This window comes from Neoarius graeffei, chromosome 1, assembly GCF_027579695.1.
Source record: "Neoarius graeffei isolate fNeoGra1 chromosome 1, fNeoGra1.pri, whole genome shotgun sequence".
Classification (NCBI taxonomy): Eukaryota; Metazoa; Chordata; class Actinopteri; order Siluriformes; family Ariidae; genus Neoarius; species Neoarius graeffei.
The window spans coordinates 16,128,029-16,155,123 of record NC_083569.1 but is presented as its reverse complement, the minus strand read 5'-3'; the positions used below and the strand labels follow the sequence as shown (position 1 = coordinate 16,155,123).

The 27,095-nt window shown below is 41.1% G+C and overlaps 1 protein-coding gene across 1 annotated transcript in view; it reads left to right on the top strand.

The window, feature by feature from the left end:
- Positions 1-27,095, top strand: part of chd8 (chromodomain helicase DNA binding protein 8) — a 202,374-nt gene that overhangs the window by 132,674 nt on the left and 42,605 nt on the right. The window contains exons 22-25 of the mRNA XM_060930000.1: positions 18,653-18,823; positions 18,926-19,216; positions 21,122-21,342; positions 22,149-22,351. Of these exons, the coding sequence (XP_060785983.1) occupies positions 18,653-18,823; positions 18,926-19,216; positions 21,122-21,342; positions 22,149-22,351 (886 nt within the window). The remainder of the gene's footprint in view (positions 1-18,652; positions 18,824-18,925; positions 19,217-21,121; positions 21,343-22,148; positions 22,352-27,095) is intronic.

The window sequence follows — 27,095 nt, the reverse complement described above, 5'->3', positions numbered from 1 at the left end:
ACTGTTCCTTTAAGAATAAATGTGACTGACTGCCTTTTATCCATGACAAGGTTCACATCCATCTTTAACAACCTGAATTCTTGTCAGCCTGTATCGTCTTTCAGGGATTATTGTAGCCAAAAACGTCAGATCATAACTCTTGCAGGCAAATTAATTTGACTATTGGTGGATTATTTATTTATTTATTTTACTTGGAGTGCTCATGTTGATTGCAATCATCTTTTTTCCTGTATTGATTGATTAACTAATCTTAGGGTTTTCATGATTTATGCTGATTATGTAAGCATGCTCAAATTTATGCACCACAACATTGCATAAGCAAGAAAAAGAAGCCATTTATATGTTAGCAGGCTGAATTTTTTATGCCTCCGCCACCGTAAGGTGCAGGAGGCATTATGTTTTCGGGTTGTCTGTCTGTCTGTGCGTCCGTCCCGAAACCTTGTTAACGCGATATCTCAAAGGCTAATGAAAGGAATTTCACCAGACTTTCACCATTTGTGCGCTTTGGGACAAACATGAACTGATTAGATTTTGAGATCAAAAGGTCTAAGGTCAAAGTCACTGTGAGGTCAAATGCCTGTCCGAAGACCTTGTGAACACAATATCTCCAAGGTGAATGAAAGGAATTTCACCAAACTTTCACCATTTGTGCATTTGGGGACAAAGATAAACTGATTAGATTTTGAGATTAAAAGGTCTAAGGTCAAGGTCACTGTGAGGTCAAGTGTCTGTCTGAAAACCTTGTGAACACAATATCTCCAAGGCTGATACAAGTAATTTCACCAGGTCAAGATTACTGTGAGGTCACATGTCCATCCCCAAATCACAACTTAATAAGGCGTGTAGTTGACTGGGCGGAGGCATCCCCATCCCGGAGTTCTGTCTCGTTTTTTTTTTTAATCCCCACTTTTTCCATTTGTTTTCATATTGCCAGATCAGATTTGCTATTGACTGCTTCTGAACTGGGGCCAGTGGAAAATTTGTATTTTTATTTATACCTCTTTTAAGGTCTATTACAGTAGGACCACCATATCTGCTGCATGTATTCATGACTTTGCGTGCACATGCAGAAGCAGCGGGAATGTAAGTGACTTTATTATTCACACACCTTGGGCATATCTTGCACACATCAGGAAGATTTAAAAATGGGTACCCTATGAGTGCATGTGGCTACTACTTACAAATAAAATTGTTTTCTGATACCATGTCCATACAGTAAATATAGCATATATATTTACTCTGTGAGGCAGTAACCACAAAAATGAAGTGTAATCCAAAAATTAACAATTTAAAAATCATAGAAGTAAAATATACCAAGTGTCTGTACTTTGTATTATTCTACTCTTACCTATTACAGTTTTTGAAACTGAAACCTTTGAACCGAGGCTGACATACACACACTGTCACCATGACCGAAACTCTTATTTCCCGGAAAAGGCTCAGTGGTCTCTTTTAGACAACTTCCCGTAACAACTCGGAAGTGCGTCACATCTACGTCATACATGGGACCACTGGCCGAAGAAGGCAAGGAAAGGGGGACAACCTGGAGTACGTTTTAAAATAGGAATGCATTTTCCCTTGGTAATAAGCATAAACATGTCTGAAAGCGATTTCTTTAGTCTAGTCCATTTATTTCAAATGGTGAACCGAATTGTATACACTCACTGGCCATTTTAATCGGAACACGTGCATGCGCATGTGCAGTGCTGAATTGTTGCACTCATTCTTACATGATGACATAGTGGCTACAGCCTCTGTGAGGCAGTAGCCACAAAAAGCGACATCCACTAGACAGCATGTCTGAGCCAAAACATCCCAGTCCATCAGGTTTCCAAGTCAAAATGTGAACAGAATATTTGCACAGCAATAATAAACACAGGGAAGCCTCGATTGTTATTGGCTGCGTATGAAATAAAAAAAAACAAAACTATATACTAATATAGTATACAGTGTTCTCCACAGGATTAAAATAAAGCCCTAACTTTTTTTTGTGTGTGGCCACAGGTCACCCTGCACGGGCCCATAGGGTGGAGAGCACGAGAGGGGGGTTTCTGCTTTTGAAAAAAAGGAGCCTATTTGGTGGCATCTGGTACCATTTTATTATGGTACTGACACTGTCACTTTTTACTGTTAACATGGTTGAAAAGGTTGCTACAAGAAGTGGATGTCTGTGATGCTGTTTTGCAGTATGGGGTTCACATGAGCAATAAATAGTCATCATCTGACAACAATGTTGTACAGTTGTGGTCAGAAGGTTACATACAGTGACATGAATGTCATCTTGGATACTGTATGAATCTCACTGCAGTATTTGGGCTTTCAGTAATTTCTTTGAACTGTTCTTCTGTGGCAGAATGATTGTTCAGCATACATCTTTAATAAAAAACACTAGAATTTGGTGCACAAGTTTTAGTTTTCTTTGGGTTTTCTGAATTCAACACAGGGTCAAAATTATACATACACGGTTGAAAATTTGCATACATTCAATTAGATTATTAATTCAGAGGTGCTGAAACTTCCAAAATGTCTCATCTTACCAAGGCTGAGGTCTCTCAACTTCCTGTTAGTGATCATGATTGACTACAGCTGGTAGCTTCTCTGTGCCATCATAAAAAGGGTTTGTTTACAGCACTCGTTGGATTGACCAATACACAGTAAAATGGGAAAGTCCAAGGAGCTCAGTGCAAATCTGAGAAAGGATCGCAGATATACATAACTCCAGAATGTCTCTTGGAGCCATTTCTAAACAACTGCAAATTCCAAGATCAGTTCAAACCATTCTATCCAAGTTATTGTGAGGTGTAGTCACTTTGCCAAGCCACTTTGCTTCAAGAAACCCCAAACTGTCACCCTCAGCTGAAAGGAAATTGGTTTGGATGATCAGGAACAACCTGGGAACCACCATGGCACAGGTCTGCCATGAACTAGTTGATGGATCACTGTCTACAGTTCAGATCACCATGGACTAAGAAGCTGCTATCCAAGAAATAATCCCCTGCTCCAAAATTGTCACCTTTTAAGCTTAACTAAAGTTTGAAGCTGACCACACGGACAAAGAAAAAGCCTTCTGGAGGATTGCTGTATGGTCCATGGATGCAAACGGCACGCCTTTTGGCGGATGCCGCCTTTTTCACGGCTGTCTGGGGGACTTGTGTGAATCGTGCAGATCTGATGTTTTGTTTTGTTTTTTTTGGGGGGGGGGCGTTGGGAGTGTCTGATTATAATTTCATCAAAGTAAATTCTGTATTAAAATTACTAAATAAGCAAATGCCATTACAGTCCATGAAACATAGGAAGTATGAGAAGAAAACAGTAAATCAGAAAGCTGCGCACGTAAAGCCAATTGGCTGTGCGCCATTATCTGCTGCTGGCTGCACTTCACTGCACACGCAAGGATTTCCATCAGTCCAGTGTAAGTTACGTAATTGGCTTTACGTGCGCAGCTTTCTGATTTACTGTTTTCTTCTCATACTTCCTATGTTTCATGGACTGTAACGGCATTTGCTTATTTAGTAATTTTAATACAGAATTTACTTTGATTAAATTATAATCAGACACTCCAACGCAACCCCCCCCCACACACACACACACACAAAAAAAAAAAAAACTCATTGGATCTGCACGATTCACACAAGTCCCCCAGACAGCAGTGAAAAAGGCGGCATCCGCCAAAAGGCGCACCGTTTGCATCCATGATGGTCAGATGAGACAAAGATTGAGTTGTTTGGCCACAATGACCACCATGTACAGAGGAACACTGTACCAGCTGGTGGTGGTGGTGGTAGGATCATCATGCTCTGGGGCTGTTTTGCTGCCAGTGGAACTGGTTCATTGCACAAAGTGGATGGAATAATGAAGGAGGAGGACTACCTCAGAATTCTTCAGCATAAACCATCAGAAACTTGAACGTGACTTGGGAGTTACAACAGGACAGTGAACCCAAACGTGCATCAGAGCTGGTTGTGGAGGATAAAGCAGGCTAACATTTTAAGCTTAAAACAAGTCCTGACTTCAACCCTATTGAAAATATATGGACTGTGCTTATAAGTCAAGTCCATGCCAAGGGAAAAAAATTGTAATTGAACTCTACCAATTCTACCATGAAGAGGCATGAAATATCCAGTCAGAATTCTGCCAGAGGCTTGTTCATGGTAAACAAAAATGTTTGGTCAAGGTGAATCTTGCGAAGAGACATTTTATGTTAGGTGTACTGTATGTGTAATTTTGACCCTGTGTTGATTTCAGAAAACCCAAAGAAAATTAAAACTTGTGCACCAAATTCTAGTTTTTTTTTTATAAAGATGTATGCTGTACATTCTGCTACAGAAAAAGAACAGTTCAAAGAAATTACTGAAAGCCCAAATATTGCCATGACATTCATTTCACTGCATGTAAACTTCTGACTACAACTGTATGCAATTTCTGTAATGCAAACTGTATGCAATTTCATTACCTGAACCACTGCTAAGCACCACTAACCAAAAGTTGAAATGAGTTCTGTTGCAGTTAGAAAAAAATAATACCCCCTGCAGACTGCATTTACTGAAAAAAATGCCTTTATACTTGGGCCTACTTAATACTTCAGACACCAAAAGCACCTTATGCCGCTTTTCCACTACAAACGCGGCTGAGCCGTGCCGTGCTGAGTCGAGCTGAGTCGAGCTGAGCAGGGCTGTTGGAGTTGCATTTCGACTACAACCGCGCTGAACCGTGCTGGCTGGAAGTGGGTGGACACATTGGGTGGAGTTAGCGAAAGTGGGTGGACGTCACGTGATGTCGTTAAGCAGCGCAAACAGTGACATCAGTGACAGTGGCGGAACAAGTCAGAGACGGGCCGGGGGCGGGGCAAATGACCGGGCCCTTTATTAAAGCTTATCATAACATCATTTTAGGCTACAAAATGTCCGCAACTGCGGTGTTTACTAATTTCAACACTACCGGGTGCAACTATGTTATTTAGTAGTACATCAAATCCTTCAAACGAACATGTAATTCAGAAACAAAAAACATTAGGATACTGTACATGGCTCATAATAAAACATCAATAGCCTATACTGCGCACATTATTTGAAGGGCATACGAATGAGCGCTCAGAGGTTGCAACGGTGACAGGAAGAGTCAGAAATAAAAGGAGGGCGGTGCAAACCTCACTGAATGCACTGTGTTTACCAATTTCAACACTACGGGGTGCAACTATGTTATTTTGTACATTAAGTCCTTCAAACGAACATGTAACTCAGAAACAAAAAAACAGGTGACATACTGTACATGGCTCATAATAAAACATCAATAGCCTACTGCGCGCATTATTTGAAGGGCATACGACGAGCCTTGCGCTCCGCGAACTCATCCACGATGCTCTGTATGTCACTGATTCAGTGAGCTTTTAAGCGGTAGTCTCACGACCCGGAGAGTAAACAATAAACATGGAGGACATGGAGTCGTTAGTGTTGCTGGTCTTGGTGCTGTGGCTTGCTGTCACCGACAACGCGGACAGATACTGGCAAGAGCGTATAGATGAGGCGAGGCGCATAAGGCTTCAGAAATTCTCGTAATTCGTAATTATTCTTCTTCCGGGTTTGCGGTGTTTACAGATCCCAGCGTGCTCGCGGGGCGTGTGTGGGCATGTGAGGACACTCCTCCTCACCAATCAGTGCACAGGGGAGTGTCTGCTCACGCCCCCAGCCTCACTCGGCACGGCTTGGCTCGCTTCAGCCCCACTCCAAAACGGTGCGAGTTTTAGGGGCTAAGCAGGGCTGAAACGAGCTGAGTCGTGCTGGTTTTTGGTAGTCGAAACGCGAGCCGTGTCGGGCTGAAGCGAGCTGAAGTGAGCTGAAAAAGGGTAGTGGAAAAGGGCCATTAGAATAAACATGTTTGAGCAGGAATACTGCTACTAGTACATGTAATTATTGTATCAATTAACCCTCTGGGGTCTGAGGGTATTTTCTGGTACTCTAATGATTTTGGTTTGCTCTGATTTTGTCAATTTTAACAAATCCTAGCAGTATTTTCAAAATCATATGACTTTTTTTTGGGGGGGGTGTTCAGCTACAATAATATGTATGTAGTATGTATGTCATGACTGTACTTTTATAAAAATAACAGATAAATGGTGTTTATAAAAAGCAGTTTTAGAACTTTGTTGGAATGTGTTAAACATTTATCTCACCCATTGTCATGAACCGTTTTGGTCACTTGAGGTGATTCGGTTCAGTCTTAATGTATCAAGCACAAAAACTTAAATCGGCTCGATTGATTTGGACAATTAACTGGCCATAAAAAAAAAAAAATGTATGTCCTGTTGTTTTGGGATAAAGTGTTGGCAGTGGGAGGGGGTATTCAATGAGGAGTAAAAAATTCCATTCAATGATAAGAGTGAAAACCCTACTGCCAACTCTTTATCCCATCAGGTCAAGTGATCAAAATGGTTCATCACAATAATGTGATGTTTTTTGTTTTGTTTTTTTCCACACATTCCAACACAATTCTAAAACTGCTTTTTACATCTTTATTGATCTGGTGTTTATATATAGGGGTGTGTGTGTATATATAATAGTGTGTGTGTGTGTGTGTGTATATGTATATATATATATATATAATATGTGTGTGTGTGTGTGTGTGTGTATATATATATGTGTGTGTGTGTGTGTGTGTGTGTGTGTATATATATATATATATATATATATATATATATAAATATAAATAAAAATCTCTTTCTCACCCCCGGCAGGGGGGTGGTATCCATGTCATCCTCAAGCTCGGGTCCTCTACCAGAGACCTGGGAGTTTGAGGGTTCTGCGCAGTATCTTCGATGTTCCTAGGACTGCGCTCTTCTGGACTGAGGCTTCAGATGTTGTTCCTGGGATTTGCTGGAGCCACTCTCCCAGTTTGGGGGTTACTGCCCCAAGTGCCCCCACTACCACGGGGACCACGCAACCCTTGACCTTCCACATCCATTCCAGCTGCTCTTTCAACCCTTGATACTTCTCAAGTTTCTCATGTTCCTTCTTCCTGATGTTGGCATCAGCTGGGATCGCCACATCTATCACCACCACCCTCTTCTGCTCTTTGTCCACCACCACTATGTCCGGTTGGTTAGCCAGGATCTGTTTATCAGTCTGGAAGCTGAAGTCCCACAGAACCTTGGCCCTGTTGTTCTCAGCCACCTTCTGTGGTATGGCCCATTGGGACTTGGGTACTTCTATTCCATACTGGTTGCAGATGTTCCTGTATACTATCCCAGCCACTTGGTTGTGCCTCTCCATGTACGCTGATCCAGCTAGCATCTTACACCCTGCTACTATGTGCTGGACTGTTTCAGGGGCTTCTTTACACAGTCTGCATCTTGGGTCTGATCTACTCTGGTAGATCCTGGCCTCTATGGCTCTTGTGCTTATGGCCTGTTCTTGTGCTGCCATGATTAGTGCCTCTGTACTGTCTGTCAGTCCTGCATTATCCAGCCACTGGTAGGATTTCTTGATATCAGCCACTTCCTCTATCTGATGGTGGTACATACCATGTAGGGGTTTGTCTCTCCAGGTTGTCTGTTCCTCCTCCTCCTCTGCACTCTCATCAGGGTTCTGCTGCCTGAGACATTCACTTAGCAGTTCATCCTTTGGGGCCATCTTTCTGATATATTCTCGGATTTTTGATGTTTCATCCTGGACCGTGGTCTTGATGCTCACTAGCCCTCGGCCTCCCTCTTTCCGCTTAGTGTATAGTCTCAGGGCGCTGGACTTGGGGTGGAACCCTCCATGCATGGTGAGGAGCTTTCTAGTCTTGATATCTGTGGCTTCTATCTCCTCCTTTGGCCAGTTTATGATGCCAGCGGGGTATCTGATGACTGGTAGTGCGTACATGTTGATGGCTCGGACCTTGTTCTTACCATTCAGCTGACTTTTCAGGACCTGCCTTACTCTCTGGAGGTATTTGGCTGTGGTTGACTTCCTTGTGGCTTCTTCATGGTTTCCATTAGCCTGTGGGATGCCAAGGTACTTGTAGCTGTCTTGGATATCACCTATGTTGCCCTCTGGTAGGTCAATCCCCTCAGTCCGGATCATCTTGCCTCTCTTTGAGACCATCCGGCCACACTTGTCCAATCCGAATGACATCCCTATGTCATCGCTGTAGATCCGGGTGGTGTGGATCAGCGAGTCTATTTCTCGCTCGTTCCTGGCATACAGCTTGATGTCATCCATGCAGAGCAGGTGACTGATTGTTGCCCCACTACGGAATCGGTACCCGTAGCCGCTCTTCGTGATGATCTGACTGATGGGGTTCAGGCCTATGCAGAACAGCAGTGGTGATAGCGCATCTCCTTGGTATATGCCGCACTTGATGTTGACTTGGGCAATGGGTTTTGAGTTGGCCTCTAGGGTTGTCTTCCACATTTCCATTGAGTTCTGGATGAAGGTCCTTAGGTTCCTGTTGATCTTATACAGTGCCAGACATTCCAGTATCCATGTGTGTGGCATTGAGTCGTAGGCTTTCTTGTAGTCAATCCAGGCAGTGCACAGGTTGGTCTGTCTCTTCTTACAGTCTCGGGCGACTGTTCTATCAACCAGTAGCTGGTGCTTGGCTCCTCTGGTGTTACTGCCAATCCCTTTCTGTGCCTCGCTCATGTATTGAGCCACATGCTTACTCATTTTTGCCGCAATGATGCCTGACAGGGCCTTCCATGTTGTGCAGAGACAGGTAATTGGCCGGTAGTTGGATGGGATGGGTCCCTTCTGGGGGTCCTTCATGATTAGGACTGTCCTGCCTTGGGTTAGCCATTCTGGGTGGGTTCCATCCCTCAGCAGCTGGTTCATCTGTGCTGCTAGGCGTTCATGGAGTGCAGTTAGCTTCTTCAGCCAGTACGTATGGATCATATCGGGGCCTGGTGCTGTCCAGCTCTTCATCTTTGACACTCTTTCTTGGACGTCTGCCATTGAGATGGTTACTGGTTCTTGTTCTGGGAGGTTGCTGTGGTCAGCTCTTAGGTCCACTAACCATTGGGCATCGGTGTTGTGTGATGCCGTTCTTTCCCATATGTCTTTCCAGTATTTTTCCACCTCAGCTCTTGGTGGGTCTGACCGGTTGTTGTTCCCCTGCCACTGAGAGTACACCTTGGCTGGTTCAGTGGAGAACAGCTTGTTTATTCTCCTGGCCTCTCCCTCCTTGGTGTATCTCTTCAACCGGGTGGCCAGAGCTGTTAGTCGCTGTTTGGCAGTTTCGAGTGCCTCTGGTATGGAGAGTGAGTTGTACTTCCTGGGTGCCCCTTTATTCACCATGTTCCCTTTCTGTAGTTCAGCTAGCTGGCTAACTTCTCTCCATGCTGCCTTTATCTTGGCCTCTAATCGTCTCTTCCATGGTGGATACTGTTTATGTCCCGAGCCCACCTTGTGTCCAAGCATCTCCATGATTACTGTTGCTGTACTGTGTATCAGCTTGTTGGTCTCAGTGATGGTTCTTGTGGAGATTGTCTTCAGAGCAGCATTCACATCTACTAGTAGATCTTCTGAAGGTACTTGGCAACTCAGCTTCGGTATTTGTCGGGGGCTCCAGGTTTCCAGTTGGGTCACGATCTTCCTTCTCAGGTCAGCAGCTCTTGTGTTGAGGCTTGGTACCCAATCTCTGGTTGTGGGGATGATGACATCTCCCCGCTGACCTGTCTTCCTGGCTCCCCCTTGCCGTAGCATCGTTGTTGTATTTGATTAATCTCTAGTTGTGATAGTAGATTTCGATTACGGAATAGTAGATTTCGATTACGGATGTTGGAACACTGGGCTAATAGTGTTAGCCTTGATTGTGGGTTTCGAAGTATCCAATGGTCCCACATTTGCTGCATGTATCCCCTCTCTCTGGGACTGCTTGTATTGTATAGTAGCATTCCAGCAACTCCGTATTTTCTGTCCTCGTCCATCGATGTCTTGTTCCAGTAGCCCATTTCTCATCAGTTTGCCCTGGTTCCCTAGCAACTGACGCAGACCTTGTTGACCCGGACTCTATCAGTTATGTCTCCACTCATTCCTGAGGTAGGCCGATATATCATGAGGGGTCTTGCCTAAGGACCCTTACTGGATGATGTTTTTCCCCGACCGGGATTCGAACCCCGATCTCCTGCGTCGTAGTCAGTGAGCATTACCACTGTACTATCCAGCTCTCTCTCTCACTCACTCACACACACACCTTGAAATTAACTCTTGTACTATTTGACTCCGTTCAGATCCACAACCAACTTTGTTACATCATTACTCTTTAATTTTACTCCACCTCTCTAAACTCAAAATAGAGCAAAATTAATTATTTTTGAGGAAAATACTTTTAACTCTGGAAAAATTGCTGTCATTTTTCTTGTGTATGCACTACAATGCTCATAAATATTTATACTTACTCAAGCTGACCTTTGGCTGGATCGAGTTGAAGTTTAAAAAAAAAACACTGCTCTTCATCAGTATTGCGGTTCTCAAGATTGAATTGAATCGCTGTCCTGAATCATCCGAAGCACGTACAAGCTGCGTGCCATCTTGCAACAAGTTTTACCTCCAAATAGCCTAAACTTCGGCTGACAGATTTTATCCTGTTTATGGTGGGCATTCCCACCGCAAAAGAGAAACCAATTGAAACTGAAAGAGTGAAAGTGATCATCATTCCGTTACCATGTGAATAGTCTTTTATGAATGCATAAGTGGGTGCTCCGACTCCGGTGTGACTGAGTAAGGTGACAAGTTTTATGTTTCGTCTAATGTAGGTAACTTCAAAAAATATATTATTTGGCAGTGGGCACATAGTGGGCACAAGTATAAAGTTTGTCAATATGTTTATCATGCTTATATGATGATAAACTCGTGAAGATGTTTATCTAAATACATGCCCTACTCATTCTAATCCTGCCAAGCTTCACCGGTGAGCCCCTTGACCCCGGAGGGTTAATAAAGTAATCATTGTACCATCCACTATTAGATAACATTAGAATAAAATCTTAGGATATTGTTTGAAAGTCTAGAGCAAGATATTTTATTTTACAAAAATTAACACACATTGTTAAAACAATATCTGATCACTGTATAAATGATAGTGCAAATAGCTGTGTAACTAGATGTCCATGGAGTTGCTGAGACATGGAGGGCTGGAATACCATTGAGCCCACAGTTCAGGTAGGAGTCCTTTTGAGAGTAACTGCTCTGGGTTTTGCAGCATTCTGTTTGCAAAAGCTGATGTTGGGGGGGGAGGTCCTTACACAAAAGGTGGTCTTGCCTTTTTTATTTTTATTTATATATATAATATACGCATATACAGTATCCTTTGCTTCTTTCTGACTTAGATTATCCAAGTAATCCAGTAGTAAAGCTTTTTTAGCTGTAGTTTTCTTCAGACAACAGACGCCGGACATCTTCACTTGATTTCAGTATGTGAACAGTATGTAAACAAAGTTCGCTTGTCCCCCAGACATACGGTAGTAACAGTTGCTGTGGTAAATGTGACGTCAGTGCAAGGGTGCTCGCCTGCGCACTGAAGCGTTGTGGTACTAGTGCAGCAGCAAAGTTGATTGAGGGCATTTGTTGTGAGTGGGGATTTTCCAGGGGTATTTCCGGTCTGCCTTAGTGCATCATGGCAGCAAACCTGCCCAAATCACTGATTTCCCTTCAGAATATGCCCCAAACATCACGAGGTAGAAAGCTGACGTGATTTTTTTCAGCAAGTGTCGGAGCACCAAAAAAAAAAAGTGTGTTGGCATGAAATTAAAACATGTCATCCCCGACATGTGAAAGCGCTCTGGGGAGAACACTAGTATATAGAGGATGTTTCATGGTTGTGCAAAGATATGACGTTTATCTTTGAGTGGTCAATGGATACATCATGAGTAAGCGATGCGAACAAGTGAAATATTTTACAACATGAGAAAGTAAACTTCTTTTCTTTGTGCCACTGTGTAATGATCTTTATATTATATAGACACATCCACCATAAAAATAAAAAAGACCCACAAGTATTATAATTTTGAACCGGTTCACCATGATGACAACTGTCAGCTGGAAAACACTGGGAGTGACATTATCAGAGTGAAATATATGGAAATGTTGCTCAGATCCGCGATATATTTCATATGAAAAATTAGTTTTTCAACACAAGAAGAAAACTTCATATCTTCAAGACCACATGTGGTGATTGATTATTTTTATTATAGCGACCACATTCACAAAGTACTCAAATTTTATCAAAATGATTCATCAGTATCCTCACAAGTGATGCATAGAGAATTATTATACATACAGGGCACTTATTCAATGGAATAAAAACATGTATTCATTCCCTTCTCACGGGTTTCATTCATCTGGCTTGATGGCATGCAATATTGTTAGCATGTTGCTTATCCTACATTTATTATGTCACTCTACCCAAAGGGAATGAGCGTTGAATATGGTTTACGATATTGCATGGTTGTCAAGACAACATGACATCACACGTCGGAGATGTAAAACTTCCGCGCTGGCGAGCGACTGACAATTTGTAAACAAACATGGCTGCCAGGTTTGCTTTGTTAAATATGGAATATTTTGAGAATTTTGAAGGAGAAAGACACGAACACTCAAAAGGAATGTGTATGTATAATAATATTGGCTGGCTTTTGTCATGCTATATCAGATGTATTCCATTCAGCTAGCATGATATTGAACGAGTCGAAGACTCGTTCAGTATCATGCTAGCTGGTTGGAATATATACCACTTAGCGCCAGCCAATATTATTTAAATATGTCATGGTTGCCATTCTCCATGTTCTGGATGTGGTTCCTATGAAAAATAAGAATGGTGTCTAAGCACTTGTGTTCACATAATAATAATATTAATCCTGAAATTTCAAGAGCCTGGTATGCATAACAGACCTTTCACTAGGTTTAAAGGCAACATGAAAGGTTTGTAAAATTTGAACATTGTAATAACCGTCATAATGAGGGCCTAGTAAAGTTATTAAAGCCAAACAAAACCCAAAAAATAAACTCTGTTGGCCGATCACAGCAAGTGCCCCAATTTGCCCTGACTTGTTTTAAATAAAAATAATACTTTATAACAGTTTAGCCATTTTAAAAGTTGATATTGCAAAGAATATACACAAAAAGAATCTGCTTTTGACGTAACTAACACACTAGTTCACCATTTACCTTAGTAACCCAGAGCCATCAAAAAAAAAAAGAATTGGAATGAATGAATGAAAAAAGAAAAATTTAAAATTCCCAGGCGCCATAACGCCCTTTTTAAAAAAAAAAAAAACTTAAAAAACAGGCCTATTGACTGTGCGCAAAAAAAGTTAAACTTTTTCTAAATTTTACTTGGTGTCATTCTTATATAGCCCAAAATATCAGTGTTTTCTCACAGCAGTAGTAATGAACATATGACCATAATTATACTCCTTTGTTCAGGAAACTGTATCATTCTTCAACACCATGACCGGCACCAAAAAGTTCTAGCAGCAATTCTGGTTTGGAGTTGTGAAAATTTTAATGTCTTTAGCCACGGTGTATGGAAACATTTGGCATCAACTGTGTGTTTTTTTTTTTTGTTTTGTTTTGTTTTTTTTTAAATAAAGGTAGCAGCTTCAGTTATGTTCAGGTAGGTCCCTCCAATTGGAGTTGAGACCGATTTAATCTGATATCAATGTTTGGTGTGGATACTGATGTAATTCACTCATCAAATATCAGACTTTTGTTAACAATCTACATACCGATCCAGCTTCCATAGTCTCATGTTTTAATGACTTATCTACTTGTTAAGTCTGATGCCACATGTGACGTAATAGTCATGTCCAGGTCCAGACACTCCTTCAGACCGTAATTATCGTATTTGTAAAAAAAATTCTCTCAAATGTGTTTTCAGATATTACACATTTATGCCTGTTTGTTTATAACTCATGTATGATGATTTTCCTCAACATGCAATCATTTTAAGCCTCTGGTATGACACTTCCCAACATTTCCCATCTGGCACCACTGACCATGTACAGAAATCTACTTACTTGAACAAATCAGGAGAACAGTAGTGCATTATCAACTACTAAGTTGATAATGCACTACTGTTCTCTTGATTTGTTCAAGTTTTTCAGAACATTAGAGTTGCCATAGCTGTTTGACGCCATAAAACAAAGGCTTAACTAGCCTAGTTTAGGCGTTGATCACTAACAGTTCGAGAACGGTGATTTGATAAAAGGACGAAATGACTACTGCTAAACTTAACACCCTAATTAAAGCATACTGGTGGTGTTTTTATAATAGCCCTCTGGTGCAACATAAATGACATCGGTGATTTACAACACCTGAATGAACAAATGGTGATTTTAGAAAGCATAGCGAGTCAGTGGGTGGATATTGACAGCCATACACAGGTAACCACCATCATTTCCATCACTGATGATGAAATCATCACCTCTATTTGTGATCCTTGAACTAAATGAGCTGTGACAGTGACTCGGAAGGAGAAATACATGATAAGGATCATGTGCCTAAAATTTCACATAGAGCATGAGTGTTTGGTGTGACAAATGGGTCCATTTCAGTATTACGAACTTTTCGGCATAAACTATTTGGTCGCACCCCAAGGAGTTTGTTGTAGTTGGGCTGCAGTATATTATGCACATTGGTTCCAGTTTTTCATTTGAAACTCATCACAGCAAGGTAGTTTACTGTTGCACAAGATGAAACAAAAAGGCCATCCAGAGTTACTATATAATCAGAAAGCCTACTTCTAGCTGCATGGGGTCCTAGTACAAGTACTTCTGTTTTGTCAGAATTAAGTAGAAGGATGTTAATAAGCATCCAGTGTCTAATGTCCTTTACACATTCCTCAGTTTTAAAGTGGTGTCTCTCATCTGGCTTATGTTGATGATACACAGTTGTTTCAGCAAACAGTGCAAGCTAATACTATGCTTACGAATAATATTACCCAGAGGTAGTACAGACGTGATTGCTTAATTGCATAAGCTTTGTGCAAGATCATTTTATGCAATTAAGTGATCTATGCAATTAAGAGATCAGGCTACTATGAGGATAGTTTAAGCCCAGTTGTGTGATTTGCATTGTCGTGTAATGTGTTTTGCTTGATACATTTCTGCATGGTATACAATAAATGTTTGTGTAACATTAGAAATTTACTTAAAATAATCAACTATTAACAAACATGATTATTGTTACAATGTTTATTTAACATTATAAATTTACTTAAAATAATCATTAATTGTCTTCTGTTTAACATTGTTCATCATGTCCTTACTGATTATCTTTTCAGTTTCTTGAAAAGCCTCAGTTGAGAGTCCATGGTGATATAACCTCCTTCTAATGATATCCAGGGCTTGAACAACTTTCCAATAACAAACAGTTTCCTTTTATCTGACCCAGTGTAATTGCAGCAAACCAATGCAATAATTCGCTCTTTACTGATTTTATTTCCAGCAGGTTTTTCATGTTCATAAACCATTCCACTACTGGGGAGTGCTCGAAAAAAGACCCCGGTTTCGTCACAGTTATAAATGTCCTCAGCACTATAACGTTGAAAGATTTCAGGCCACACGTTCTTCACCCAGCGGTCAGCTGCCTCTTGGTCATGGCTTTGTTTCTCACCATGTGCCTTTTTGAACTGAATTTTATGCCGTCTACACCATCTCTGGACCCATGACCTAACAATTTCTCCTTCCAGCTGGAGTTCTTTTGCAAGACTCTGCGCTTTACTGAGCAGAAGAGGTCCAGACACAGGCACATTCATGGCTCTGGCTTGAGTGTACCATCGCATAAGAGCCGCATCCAAATTATCACGTGTCGAAACTCTATTCCGTTTTCATGATGTATTGTCGTTCGATTTGAATTTCGCAATAACATCATTTCGTTTTGCTTTTATCCGTGAGACTTGTGACTGAGATATCCCGAATTTTTCAGCCACTTTGCTTTGTGAAATACCCTTGTCCAACTCACTGATAACTTCATATTGTTTGGAAATATCCAAGTCAGTCCTACTACGTTGTTTCGACATCGTTACTACTTAAAACTAAAGTGATTTTCCCATCTTGCTTCGCGCACCTGCTTCCGGGTAAACAATGCGCTGATTCGAATGAAATTAGGTCGTCCACTCAGTATTCACGAAAGTAGGTCATGACGCTACACTGACATCATAATCGGAGATTCCATGGAATCTCGTGTGCTCTGCGCATGTGCAGAAGATGATTGATGGGAAAATACCCTGTATTGTTATGCGATAAACTGATCAGTTGGAAGCTTTTTGCCATGAATTTTTATGCATATAAGTGATATATGCGATTAACCGATATGCAATTAACCGATCAAATTTGTATATGAATAATGGGGAATGGTTTGTGGTTTTCTACTTCTTATGCAAATAAGCGATTTATGCGATTAACTGATATGCAATTAAGTGATATGATCTGTATCTGGGAAAAAAAAAAAAAACATTGGACCTTGGACAGAACCTTGTGGAACACCACACTTTATCTTCGCATGCATAGAAAAGTTAGCATTTATGTCTACAAACTGATAATGATCAGTTAAATAAGACCTACGCCAGGAGAGGGCCATTCCTTTATCTCTGACAATTTCTAGTCTGTCAAGGAGAATATGATCAGCGGTGTCAAACTGCACTCAGGTCAAGCAATACAAGCAAGTCGAGACAACCTTGATCAGAGACCAGTAGTAGATCTAAGCCCTAGGTTCTTCACACTGGTGAAGGTGACGGAGATGTCCCCCAGAGGGATGACAAAGTCCAGGGTTGAAGAGGAAGGAGCGGGAACCGGAGCTCTTTCAGGTTTTCCAGCAGGTGTTTCACTAATGATAGCAAACCTGTTAAACATGTGAATCAGAGGCTGTAGGCGAGCTGTAGCTTTGTGATTATGCTGCCAAGTCGTCACCCATGCGTCCCACTGTGAGGGTTCTAATGTTGGACTGGTGGATTGCTACCTCTACCTTGGGCATCCAGACTTTCCCCCTGCAGAAACTGCTGCTCTCACTAACCTTCTTTAGAGTCTGGATGCAGACCTCTAAACCTTCACTCTTCTGTCAGAGAGCTAACTAATATGCACATCACAAATAATACACACTATTACTAATGATGGAGGAAGAGTGACTGACATACTGTGCTCAACACATTAAACAAGCTGAATGTTTGCCATGATAAATGGCCTATCTACCGGAGTCAAATATTTGTTTGATATTAACTCCGACCTGACATGGATGACCTCTGCTTAGTGCCTTTTGGACAGCAAAAAGGCATTCTTTGAGAAAATGAAGAAAATGCGACAGAAGTGAAAAATACAACAAAAACAACAGTATAAAATTGTGTGCATGTCAGAAATTCTATTCCAGTGGTATGCTTGGGACATATAAACATACAACTCTATCTGATCACTTTCATGTACTGTAAATGGCACATTTGGAATCACCAATCAGAATGATTTCTGAATGTAAACAAATGTGTGCATGTAAATGTAGCTAATGACCATGTCCTTGTTCAGATCAAGCAATGACCATATTGGGTTTATTATCAAAGGAGTTTTTCATTTCCACTGAATTATTATAAGGTTGCAGTGTGTTTATATTCCTGAATGTTTGCATATACCACTTTTCTACAGCTTAAATATACAACCTTTTTCTGTCTCTTTTCTATTAAATGGATCCCCCAATGGATTTATTCTCAAACTTTATTTTAAGTAAAAGTAGTTATAGATTTCAAAAATGAAACTTTAATTTTCAGAGACCAAATAGTGTTTTTAAGAAAAATGAATTTTCTTTAAAATGCCCAATGGGCTTGACGTGCAATGACGTGACATCCGGTTAGCAGTCGCTTGGAGCAACTCTGCTGTTTATATTCTCGGTTTACATCATAGTTTTGCTAGTTTTTCCAAGTATTTTACTGAATTTATCAGTTTTTAAATAAGCATGCCTCATTGTGTAGCATATAAATGACACAATGACGCTAAAAAGAAAGCACAAGCTGGAAGTAGACTGCATTTCTGCAGAGAAAATGCCAAGTGTTCTTGGAAAAATCTTTGCCACACACATGCATATATATATAAAATAACCCAGAACCAGCACCATGTAGATCATGTTAAAAAAAAAAAGATTTTGCAGTGTGAGGTTGCATGTCTGATCCAGTTTCTGCCAGTGACACTCTGTTCTGGCTGATCAAGCACACTGCATTTTCTCTGTGGAAGTGCAGTCTACTTCCAGCTTATGCTTTCTTTTGAGCATCAATGTGACATTTATATGCTATACAATGAGGCATACTTATTTAAAAAAAAAAAAAACTGAAATTTGACAAAATACTTGTAAAACTACAATGTAAACAGAGAATATAAACAGCTGAGTTGCTCCAAGCAACCGCTACCTGATATCACATACGTCAAGCCCATCTGGCATTTTAAAGAAAATTATTTTTTTTGAACACTTCATTCATTTTTTTGGAGTGTCTCTGAAAATGCAAGTTTAATTTTTGAAATCTGCGACTACTTTTACCTAAAATAAGTTTGAGAATAAATCCTCTGGAGGATCCCTTTAATGTTTTCAGATTCAGTATAGATAGATTGAAAGCATAAAGTGCTGCCTCATCCTGATTTATTTGGAAGACTATTATTGTTTACTACTGCATAAATATCCATCTCTGGTGATTCTTTTCCCAGGCCCAGGCACGCTGCCATCGTATTGGCCAGTCCAAGGCAGTAAAGGTCTATCGTCTCATCACCAGAAACTCCTATGAACGGGAGATGTTGGACAAAGCTAGTTTGAAGTTGGGACTGGATAGGGCTGTGCTTCAAAGCATGAGTAGCAATAAAGACAATAATGTCAATGGGGTAAGTGTTGTATTTCTGTATGTGTTTTGTATTTTCTATGTATTATGTCAAGTTAAACTGTACACAAAAATAATGGCTGAATTAAAAAAAAAAAAAAAAAAGGTTCATCAGTTCACCAAGAAGGAAATTGAAGATTTGCTAAGAAAAGGAGCGTATGCTGCTATTATGGATGAGAATGATGAGGGCAGCCGATTCTGTGAAGAAGATATTGACCAGATCCTTCAGAGGAGAGCCACCACTATCACCATTGAGAGTGAGGGCAAGGGATCCACCTTTTCTAAGGCCAGTTTTGTGGCATCTGAAAATAGGACTGACATTGCTCTGGATGACCCGGAATTTTGGCAAAAGTGGGCCCAGAAAGCAGATATAGACTTGGACACCATAAATAGGAAGGTAGGTTCCCAATTTTGTTACTTGATTGCTAAATATTTCATTCCTATACAGGGAATCAGTATTGGCTTTAAAATATTTTTGCTTTAGTGCTATATAAAGAGATTGGAATATTTTACCAACATAAGGTAAACATTCTATCGATCATCCCTTCCAAAAGTATCGGGATGGCAAAGCCAGGGTTTGTGTTTTTCTGTACATTGAAAACATTTGGATTTTGGGGGAGGGAGATGAATTCTCATTCATCTGATAGATCATGATGGATCATAATTTCTGCTTTCATTTTCTGGTAGATGTTGATGTGTTGAACAACTTGCAACATGGCACCTTGTATTTGATCCCAAGTGATCAAAAGTACTGGAACATGCGACCAGTAGGTGTTTCCTGATGTGTTCTGTTAGATTGAGTGTTTCAACAATTATTAGCTCTGAATGGTTAAACTCTTGGTTTGAGCCCTGGGTTTGCCTTGAAGACTGCATTTCTCCTTTCAAAAAAGGGTAAACCAATATGAACACCAGAAAGCTGTATGTGCAAGCCATTTTGAAGCTGAGAAAAGAGGGAAATTTTATTAAACCCATTACACAAGTAGTATGCATAGCCAGCACAACAATTTGGAATGTCCTGATAAAGAAGGAAGCTACAGGAGTACTAACAACCAGACACGGAACAGCTTGGCCAAGGAAAATAGCGGTTGATGACAGTTTGAGAGCTGTGAAGAAAAACCCCAAAACATGATGTCAGTGGACATCAATAGCATCCAAAAGGCAGGGGTGAAAGTTCACATTCCAACATTTGAAGGTTTTGTTTGCTCTCAAAGCCAAGTGTATAGCAAAAACAGAATAATTGGTCTTGCTGTTCTAATACTTTTGGAGGGGACTGTGCACTGAATAGCCAAACATATGTGCATGCCTGACCATGACCCCTCCTCAAACTTTTCCCACAAAATTGGGGGCAAATCATTCAGTGCATTTATATGCACACTGACATTCGACTATTATTCTGAATGACAGTATTAGAAATTTGATAGGGTCATGTTAACAGCTTGGATATTCCAAATTTGGCCTTATTCTGAATTCAGCATTTTCTGATTAACACGTGAGATATGCTGATATTTAGATTTTAGAATTATTGGACACAGTATATAGTGTGTTCAGAATATGTCTCTTGGTTGGAGCTTTTACGGCAGTTTGCAGCACACAGTCTCTTACCTGTTTACAGTCAGCTCTGTGTTGTACACGTCAACTAGGTAACAGTTTGCAAGGTAAATGCATGTAAACAGGAACATTAGTGGAATATTCATTTTCATTAGCCATGTCAACAGTTTTTAGTAGGAATTTTGTAAAAAAAAAAAAAAAATTGGAATATTTTGTGTATGTAAAAGTAGTGACTGTCTAGAATGTCTTTGTACCCTGTGTAGCATTTAAGGATTTCCCTTCACTGGAACCAAGAGGCGCACAGCCTAAACCTGCATGGCAGTTCCTTTGAGCACAAAGTGAGGTCCATAAAGACAGTGTTTACAAGGGTTTGTTTGGAAGCATATGGCCTGCAGAGCCCTGATCTTAATCCCACTGAACACCTTGCCCAGCATCAGTGCCCATTCTCGCTAATGTAGGTTGTCATTAATGTAGCTAAAGGGGGACAAATCCCCAAGTCATGTTCCAAAATCTAGTGGAAAGGTTTCCCAGAAGAGTATAGGCTGTTATAGCAGCAGACAGAGAGCCAACTCCATATTAATGACATGCCTTTGCAATAGGATGTTAAGCATGCACATATGGGTGTCATGGTCAACATGCTATCCATAATATACCAATAATAATTAGGTCAGTAGATTATCTCACCACTACAGTGCCTTATCTCCTATTTGCATCCTATTTCTTTTTTCCTTTATATTTGCCACTTCTTTTGTAGAATACCCTTGTGATTGATACTCCACGTGTACGAAAGCAAACACGACAGTACTCATCTCTTCGTGGGGACAGTGGTGAGCTTTCAGACTTGGACAGCGATGAGGAGTATCCACCCCAAAATCCTCGGCAGGCCCGAGCCTCACGCCGTGCTGAACGTCACTCTGGTGGTGGCTATGGCCGCACTGACTGCTTCAGAGTGGAGAAACACCTGCTGATTTATGGGTATCTGACAGGTTTTTGTTGTTTGTTTTTTAAAAGATGGTCTGATGTGTCTAAAGCACTATAGCATGTAATTTTTTTTTTTTTTTTTTTTAAAGGCCATTTGTCATGGCATAGCTTTTGATTATCCAAGTATGTTTTGGCACCCGAGACCATGTTTGTGATAGGTTTCATTCACTTTCACTTGGTTTTATGAAAGCTGTTGTATATAATACTTGACACCTAATACATAGCCAACCACGAGGAATAAACATAGCTGCCTTTATGGAAAGAGGCTGTTTCATTGGCATTGCAATGATTGCATTACAGTTATTTCTTTTTTTTTAAAGATATTTTTGGGGACTTTTTTCACCTTTATTGGATAGGACAGTGTAGAGACAGGAAATGAGCTGGAGAGAGAGACAGGGAGGGATTGGGACATGACCTCGGGTCGGAATCGAACCCGGGTCCCCAGATTTATGGTATGGCGCCTTAGTCGACTGAGCCACAGCACCCCACATTAGTTATTTCTTGTAGCACATCAGTAAACTTTTCAACAAAGTTGCATTACATTTAAAAGCCAAATGATAATTTAAAAAATTAACTATTTAATTTCATGTCATTGTATGTATGAGCCAAAATGTTGTAACCTGAAATGCATGTTGCACATTATCAGATGGTCTCTGGTTGGAGGGTCTGCAGTAGACAGATTAGTTTTTTATATTTATTTCCGTGTACTATTTATTTCTGTTTTTTTTTTTTTTTTTGGGGGGGTAAACTCTTTCCACTTGGCATGTTCAAACCCCCCCCCCCCTTTTTTTTTGGTCCAGCTGGGGACGTTGGCATGATATCCTGTCCCATGCCAGATGTAAGCGTCGTCTTGGGGAAAAGGATGTGGAAACCATCTGCAGGGTCATCCTAGTCTTCTGTCTGCTACATTACCGTGGAGATGAAAACATCAAAAGCTTCATATGGGAGCTTATCACTCCTCCAGAGAATGGCCAGGAACCAAACACACTCCTCAACCACTCTGGTATGAATGGCTCCTGTTTACCAACTGAATGTATTTACGAAACATATAGGGTGGATTTACAAAATTTTCATAACACTTTTCTCAGCAACTACAAATCACAACTGCTTGATATTTAGTAACTGGCTTCAGCTTGGGGATCTATACCATGTATACTGTTTTCAGGTCTTTCACACATCAACTTCCTGTTTTCCAACTTAATGTATTTACGAAACGTTTGACTTTACAAAATTTTCCGTAACATTTTTCTCAGCAACTACAAATCACAACTGCTTGATATTTGGTACTGAGATTCAGCTTGGGGTTCTATACTGTGTATACCATATCAATGCGAGGCACTGGGTATGCATCAAATTTAGACACCGTGTTGACTTTTCTATAGTCTACACAGAACTGGACCGACCCATCAGTCTTTGGTACCAGGACCACTGGGCTGCTCTAGTCACTGTGTGACTTCTTGATTATGCCCATATCAAGCATGGCCTTGAGTTCATCCTGAACCACATTTTTTTTGTGTGTGTGTCTACCATGTATACCATTTTCAGGTCTGTCCCACATTGACTTCCTATTTACCAACTGAATTTTCTGACTATAGTAACTATATATGAAACTATAGTAAGCCCTGATGTGGGTGGAGTACTGAAGCATGGCAGGCAGGAGATGATGTTCTCACACACTTTGTTTTCAATGCTTTCGCTTTTCAGCTTCATTCATTCACTCACTCGTTTGCTACTTGCGCGCACGCTTGCACATACGTTCTGGTCAGGGAGAGCGCGAAGAGAACTTTCCTCCTTTCTACCCTGTCGTTTCTGCATCATGTGTGTGTATATATATATATATATATATATATATATATATATATATATATATATATATATATACACACACAGAGACAACAGGTGCATTGACTTTGCCACTCACCTTCCCTAACTCTGCCCTCCATTCACAAATTGATGCTTGGCCATGCCCCCACTGACCGACTCAGCCCAGGGAGCCTGTACTTACTGATGGTGCTGTACTTACTTTCACCCATCAAGAGCTTGCGGCTGATGTACAGCACAGGATGTTACTTGTCCTCCATCTTCTGGGGCAAAACAACCCCCAGTCCTCTGTCCAATGCGTCCGTTCGTAAAATAAAGGGGAGAGAAAAGTCAGGGGAGTGTAAAAGTAGCCCCCCCACACAGTGCAGCTTTTACCTTGGTGAATGCCTGTTGGCACTGCTTCGTCCACTGGACCGGATCTGGTGCTCCCTTTTAAGTGAGATCAGTCAGCAGGCTGGTGATGTCCAAATAATTAGGTATGAACCGGTGATAATAGCCAGCCAGCCCCAGGAACTGTCTCACCCCTTTTTTTTTTTTTGGTCTTGGACATCCGTTAGGCCACAATCACTACAGTCTTATCAATTTGGGGACGCACCTGCCCATGACTCAAGTGGAAACCCAGATACCGTACGTCCACCTGCCCAATTGCACACTTTTTCAGGTTAGCTGTGAGACCCACACGCCTCAGCGACTCTAGAACAGCCCTAAGGTGTTCAAGGTGCTGCAGCCAATCATTGCTGTCCACAATAATGGGGGTGGAAGATCTTGTCCATGAGCCACTGGAATGTAGTGGGAGCCCCAAACAACCCAAAAGGGAGTGTGATAAACTGGTGTAATCCAAACGGTTTGGGATAGAGGACTCAACGGGGATCTGCTAACATCCCATCATTAAATCCAGTGTCAAAAGCAAGCAGCACCTGATTGATTGAGCAACTCATCAATGCGAGGCATTAGGCATGTGTCAAATTTAGATACCGTGTTGACTTTTCTATAGTCTACACAGAACTGGACCGACCCATCAGTCTTTGGTACCAGGACCACCGGGCTGCTCCAGTCACTGTGTGACTCCTTGATTATGCCCATGTCAAGCATGGCGTTGAGTTCATCCCAAACCACCTTTTTTTTTTTTTGTGTGTGTGTGTGTGTGTGTGTGTGTGTGTGTGTGTGTGTGTTTGGGTAAGGGTGGCTATGCACCACCACTCCTGGGGTTGTTTCAGTATGGTGTTCTATGAGGTGGGTGCGGCCGGGAAGGGGCAAGAACACGTCGGAAAATTCCTCTTGCAACTTGGCAATTTCTGTGAGTTGGGCCGGTGAGAGGTGGTCTCTACACAGGACAGGAGCGGTTTGAGTTGTTGCTTTGGTTGTTTTTACCTCCAGCTGGCTCCGCCTTCTCTGTAACTGCCAACGCCACAGGGACCCTTCATTCCAACGTTTTAATAGGTTGAGGTGGTATATTTGCAGGGCCCCGCCCCTACCCGTTCGCCTCACCTCATAATTGATGTCCCCGATTCATCATGTGACCTCAAAGGGCCCTTGCCACTTGGCAACTAATTTGAAGCTCGAAGTGGGCAGCAACACAAGTACTTTGTCTCCCGGAATGAGCTCCCTGAGGCGCGCGCCCCTGTTGTTGCATTCATGGCCCAAGAATGTTCAAACTGCAAAGATTTGGACGCGTTTTGCGAGAAATTCATGGGCACATTGGGCACCTATGAAGTGGTCTCTCCTCTGCTCTACACATTTTACTGAAGACTTGTACGAGACCTCTGATCTGTTGAGGACTACTGTTGGCTATAAGCTCATATTGAAAGAGGGTGCAGTACCAACAATTAAAGGAAAAGAAAACTACAAGAAAAGGAAAGTAAGTTCAGTTGCACCAGTTCTCCTGGAGTGTGAGCCGAGCAGTAATGGCGAAAATTTTCTCAGTATGGAGAAAATGGAGAATGAATGGTCAGATTTCTCCACTGGATATGCTTGCCTCAGCAGCAATATCTCACCCTTGTGTGGAAAAAGCGAATGAAGGAGAACTGAACAAACAATTGAAAGTCAGATTGTTTCAAGACAATTGGCCAGAATATCGGCCTTCAAGAAGTGAGAACACAGACGGGTAAGATGCGACTTTCATTTGGTTGCATCACATCATCACCACCACTCATTGTTTACCTGCATTTAGATCAATACACGTAACTTGTATTGTGTATTTAAGTTATCGGTATACGATTTAATTTGCTTCAGAATGTGATTCTCAGTTCATCTGATTGATTAGCCTTTTACATTTTATCAGTGGACATGCATGCATGCATATATATGTTGCATAAGTTATAACACCTATCCTGTTTTAATGAGAGTCACATGCGACTGTCAGTTCAATTCCATCCAGTTCTCCAGACGGCTTTGTTCTCTGGCTTTATTTCTTAAGGTGGAGGCCTCCGTGGCTGATGTACAATATCTTCCCGATGGTTTGAACTGATATGGTTCTACATGTATAGGAGTAGCATGTGTACACACTCCAATTTCAGGACCATCACAGTCAGATGTATTATTATCTGAGGAATCCGAAGAATCTCCAATAAATCTGAACGAAGAGGCCATTGCAACCACTCTCGCTTGCCGAGTCTGGCTTTGGTCTATAGCTGTCAAAGGCCTCAGCCTTAAAACCGGTTCCTGTTGTGACATCACACACTCAGGGCTGGCTGGCTCAACAGGGCAGCTCGAATGCCAACTTAGCTGTTGATTTTAACTCTCAGATAGATAGATAGATAGATAGATAGATAGATAGATAGATAGATAGATAGATAGATAGATAGATAGATAGATAGATAGATAGATAGATAGATAGATAGATAGATAGATAGATAGATAGATAGATAGATAGATAGATAGATAGATAGACCTTTATTTTTTAAATACATTTCTGAGTGGATAGTATATCCACCCTTGACTCTTGTGTGCTGCATAAATGGGGAATTTAAACAAATATATTTTTGAGAGTTAAAATCGACCACAAAGTTGGCATTCGAGCTGCCCCGCTCAGTTATATAAATAAAAACTTATGGTGAAAGTAAGAAGTACCGTTACCGACTTGCTCAACTAAGACGGATTTAGCTTCATTGATTGTGGGTTGACTCTCATTAAAACAGGATAGGTGTTATAACTTATGCAGCATACATGTACATGCATGCATTTTCACTGATAAAATGTAAAAGGCTAATTAAATAATCAGATGAACTGAGACAATCACATTCTGAAGCAAATTAAATAATCTTATACCAGTAACTTAAACACACAATACAAGTTACATGTATTAATCTAAATGCAGGTAAACATGTTTTTGTTGTTTTATATCCAAATGAGAGTTGCAGCTTTACCCATCTGTGCTCTCGCTTCTTGAAGGCCGATCTTGTGGCCGAATTGTTTTGAAACGATCTGACTTTCAGTTCTTCTTCCATGTAAAGGCGAGATGGCCGCAATATCCAGTGAAGAAATCAGACAACTGGTCCACTCATTCTCCATTTTCTCCATACTGAGTACTCCACCATTACTGCTCGGCTCAGGCAATTACTAAAATCCGGGACGGAACAGAACGTCACCGGTTTTAGCAACAATCTGTGAAGGTCACTGCCCGAGCGATATGTCATGTCCTGTTCTGTCCCGGGTTTTACCAACAACCCTCAGCTCATGCTCCGGGAGGACTGGTGCAACTGAACTTGCTTTCCTTTTTAAAAAATAAATAAAATAAATCCTTTTCTTGTAGTTTTATTTAATTGTTGGTACTGCACCCTCTTTCAATACAGGTTTATAGCCAACACTCAACAGATCAGAGGTCTCATACAAGTATTCAGTAAAATGTGCAGAGGCAAAACCACTTCGTAGGCGCCCAATGTGCCTGTGAACTAATCACAAAACCCGTCCAAATCTTTGCAGTTTGA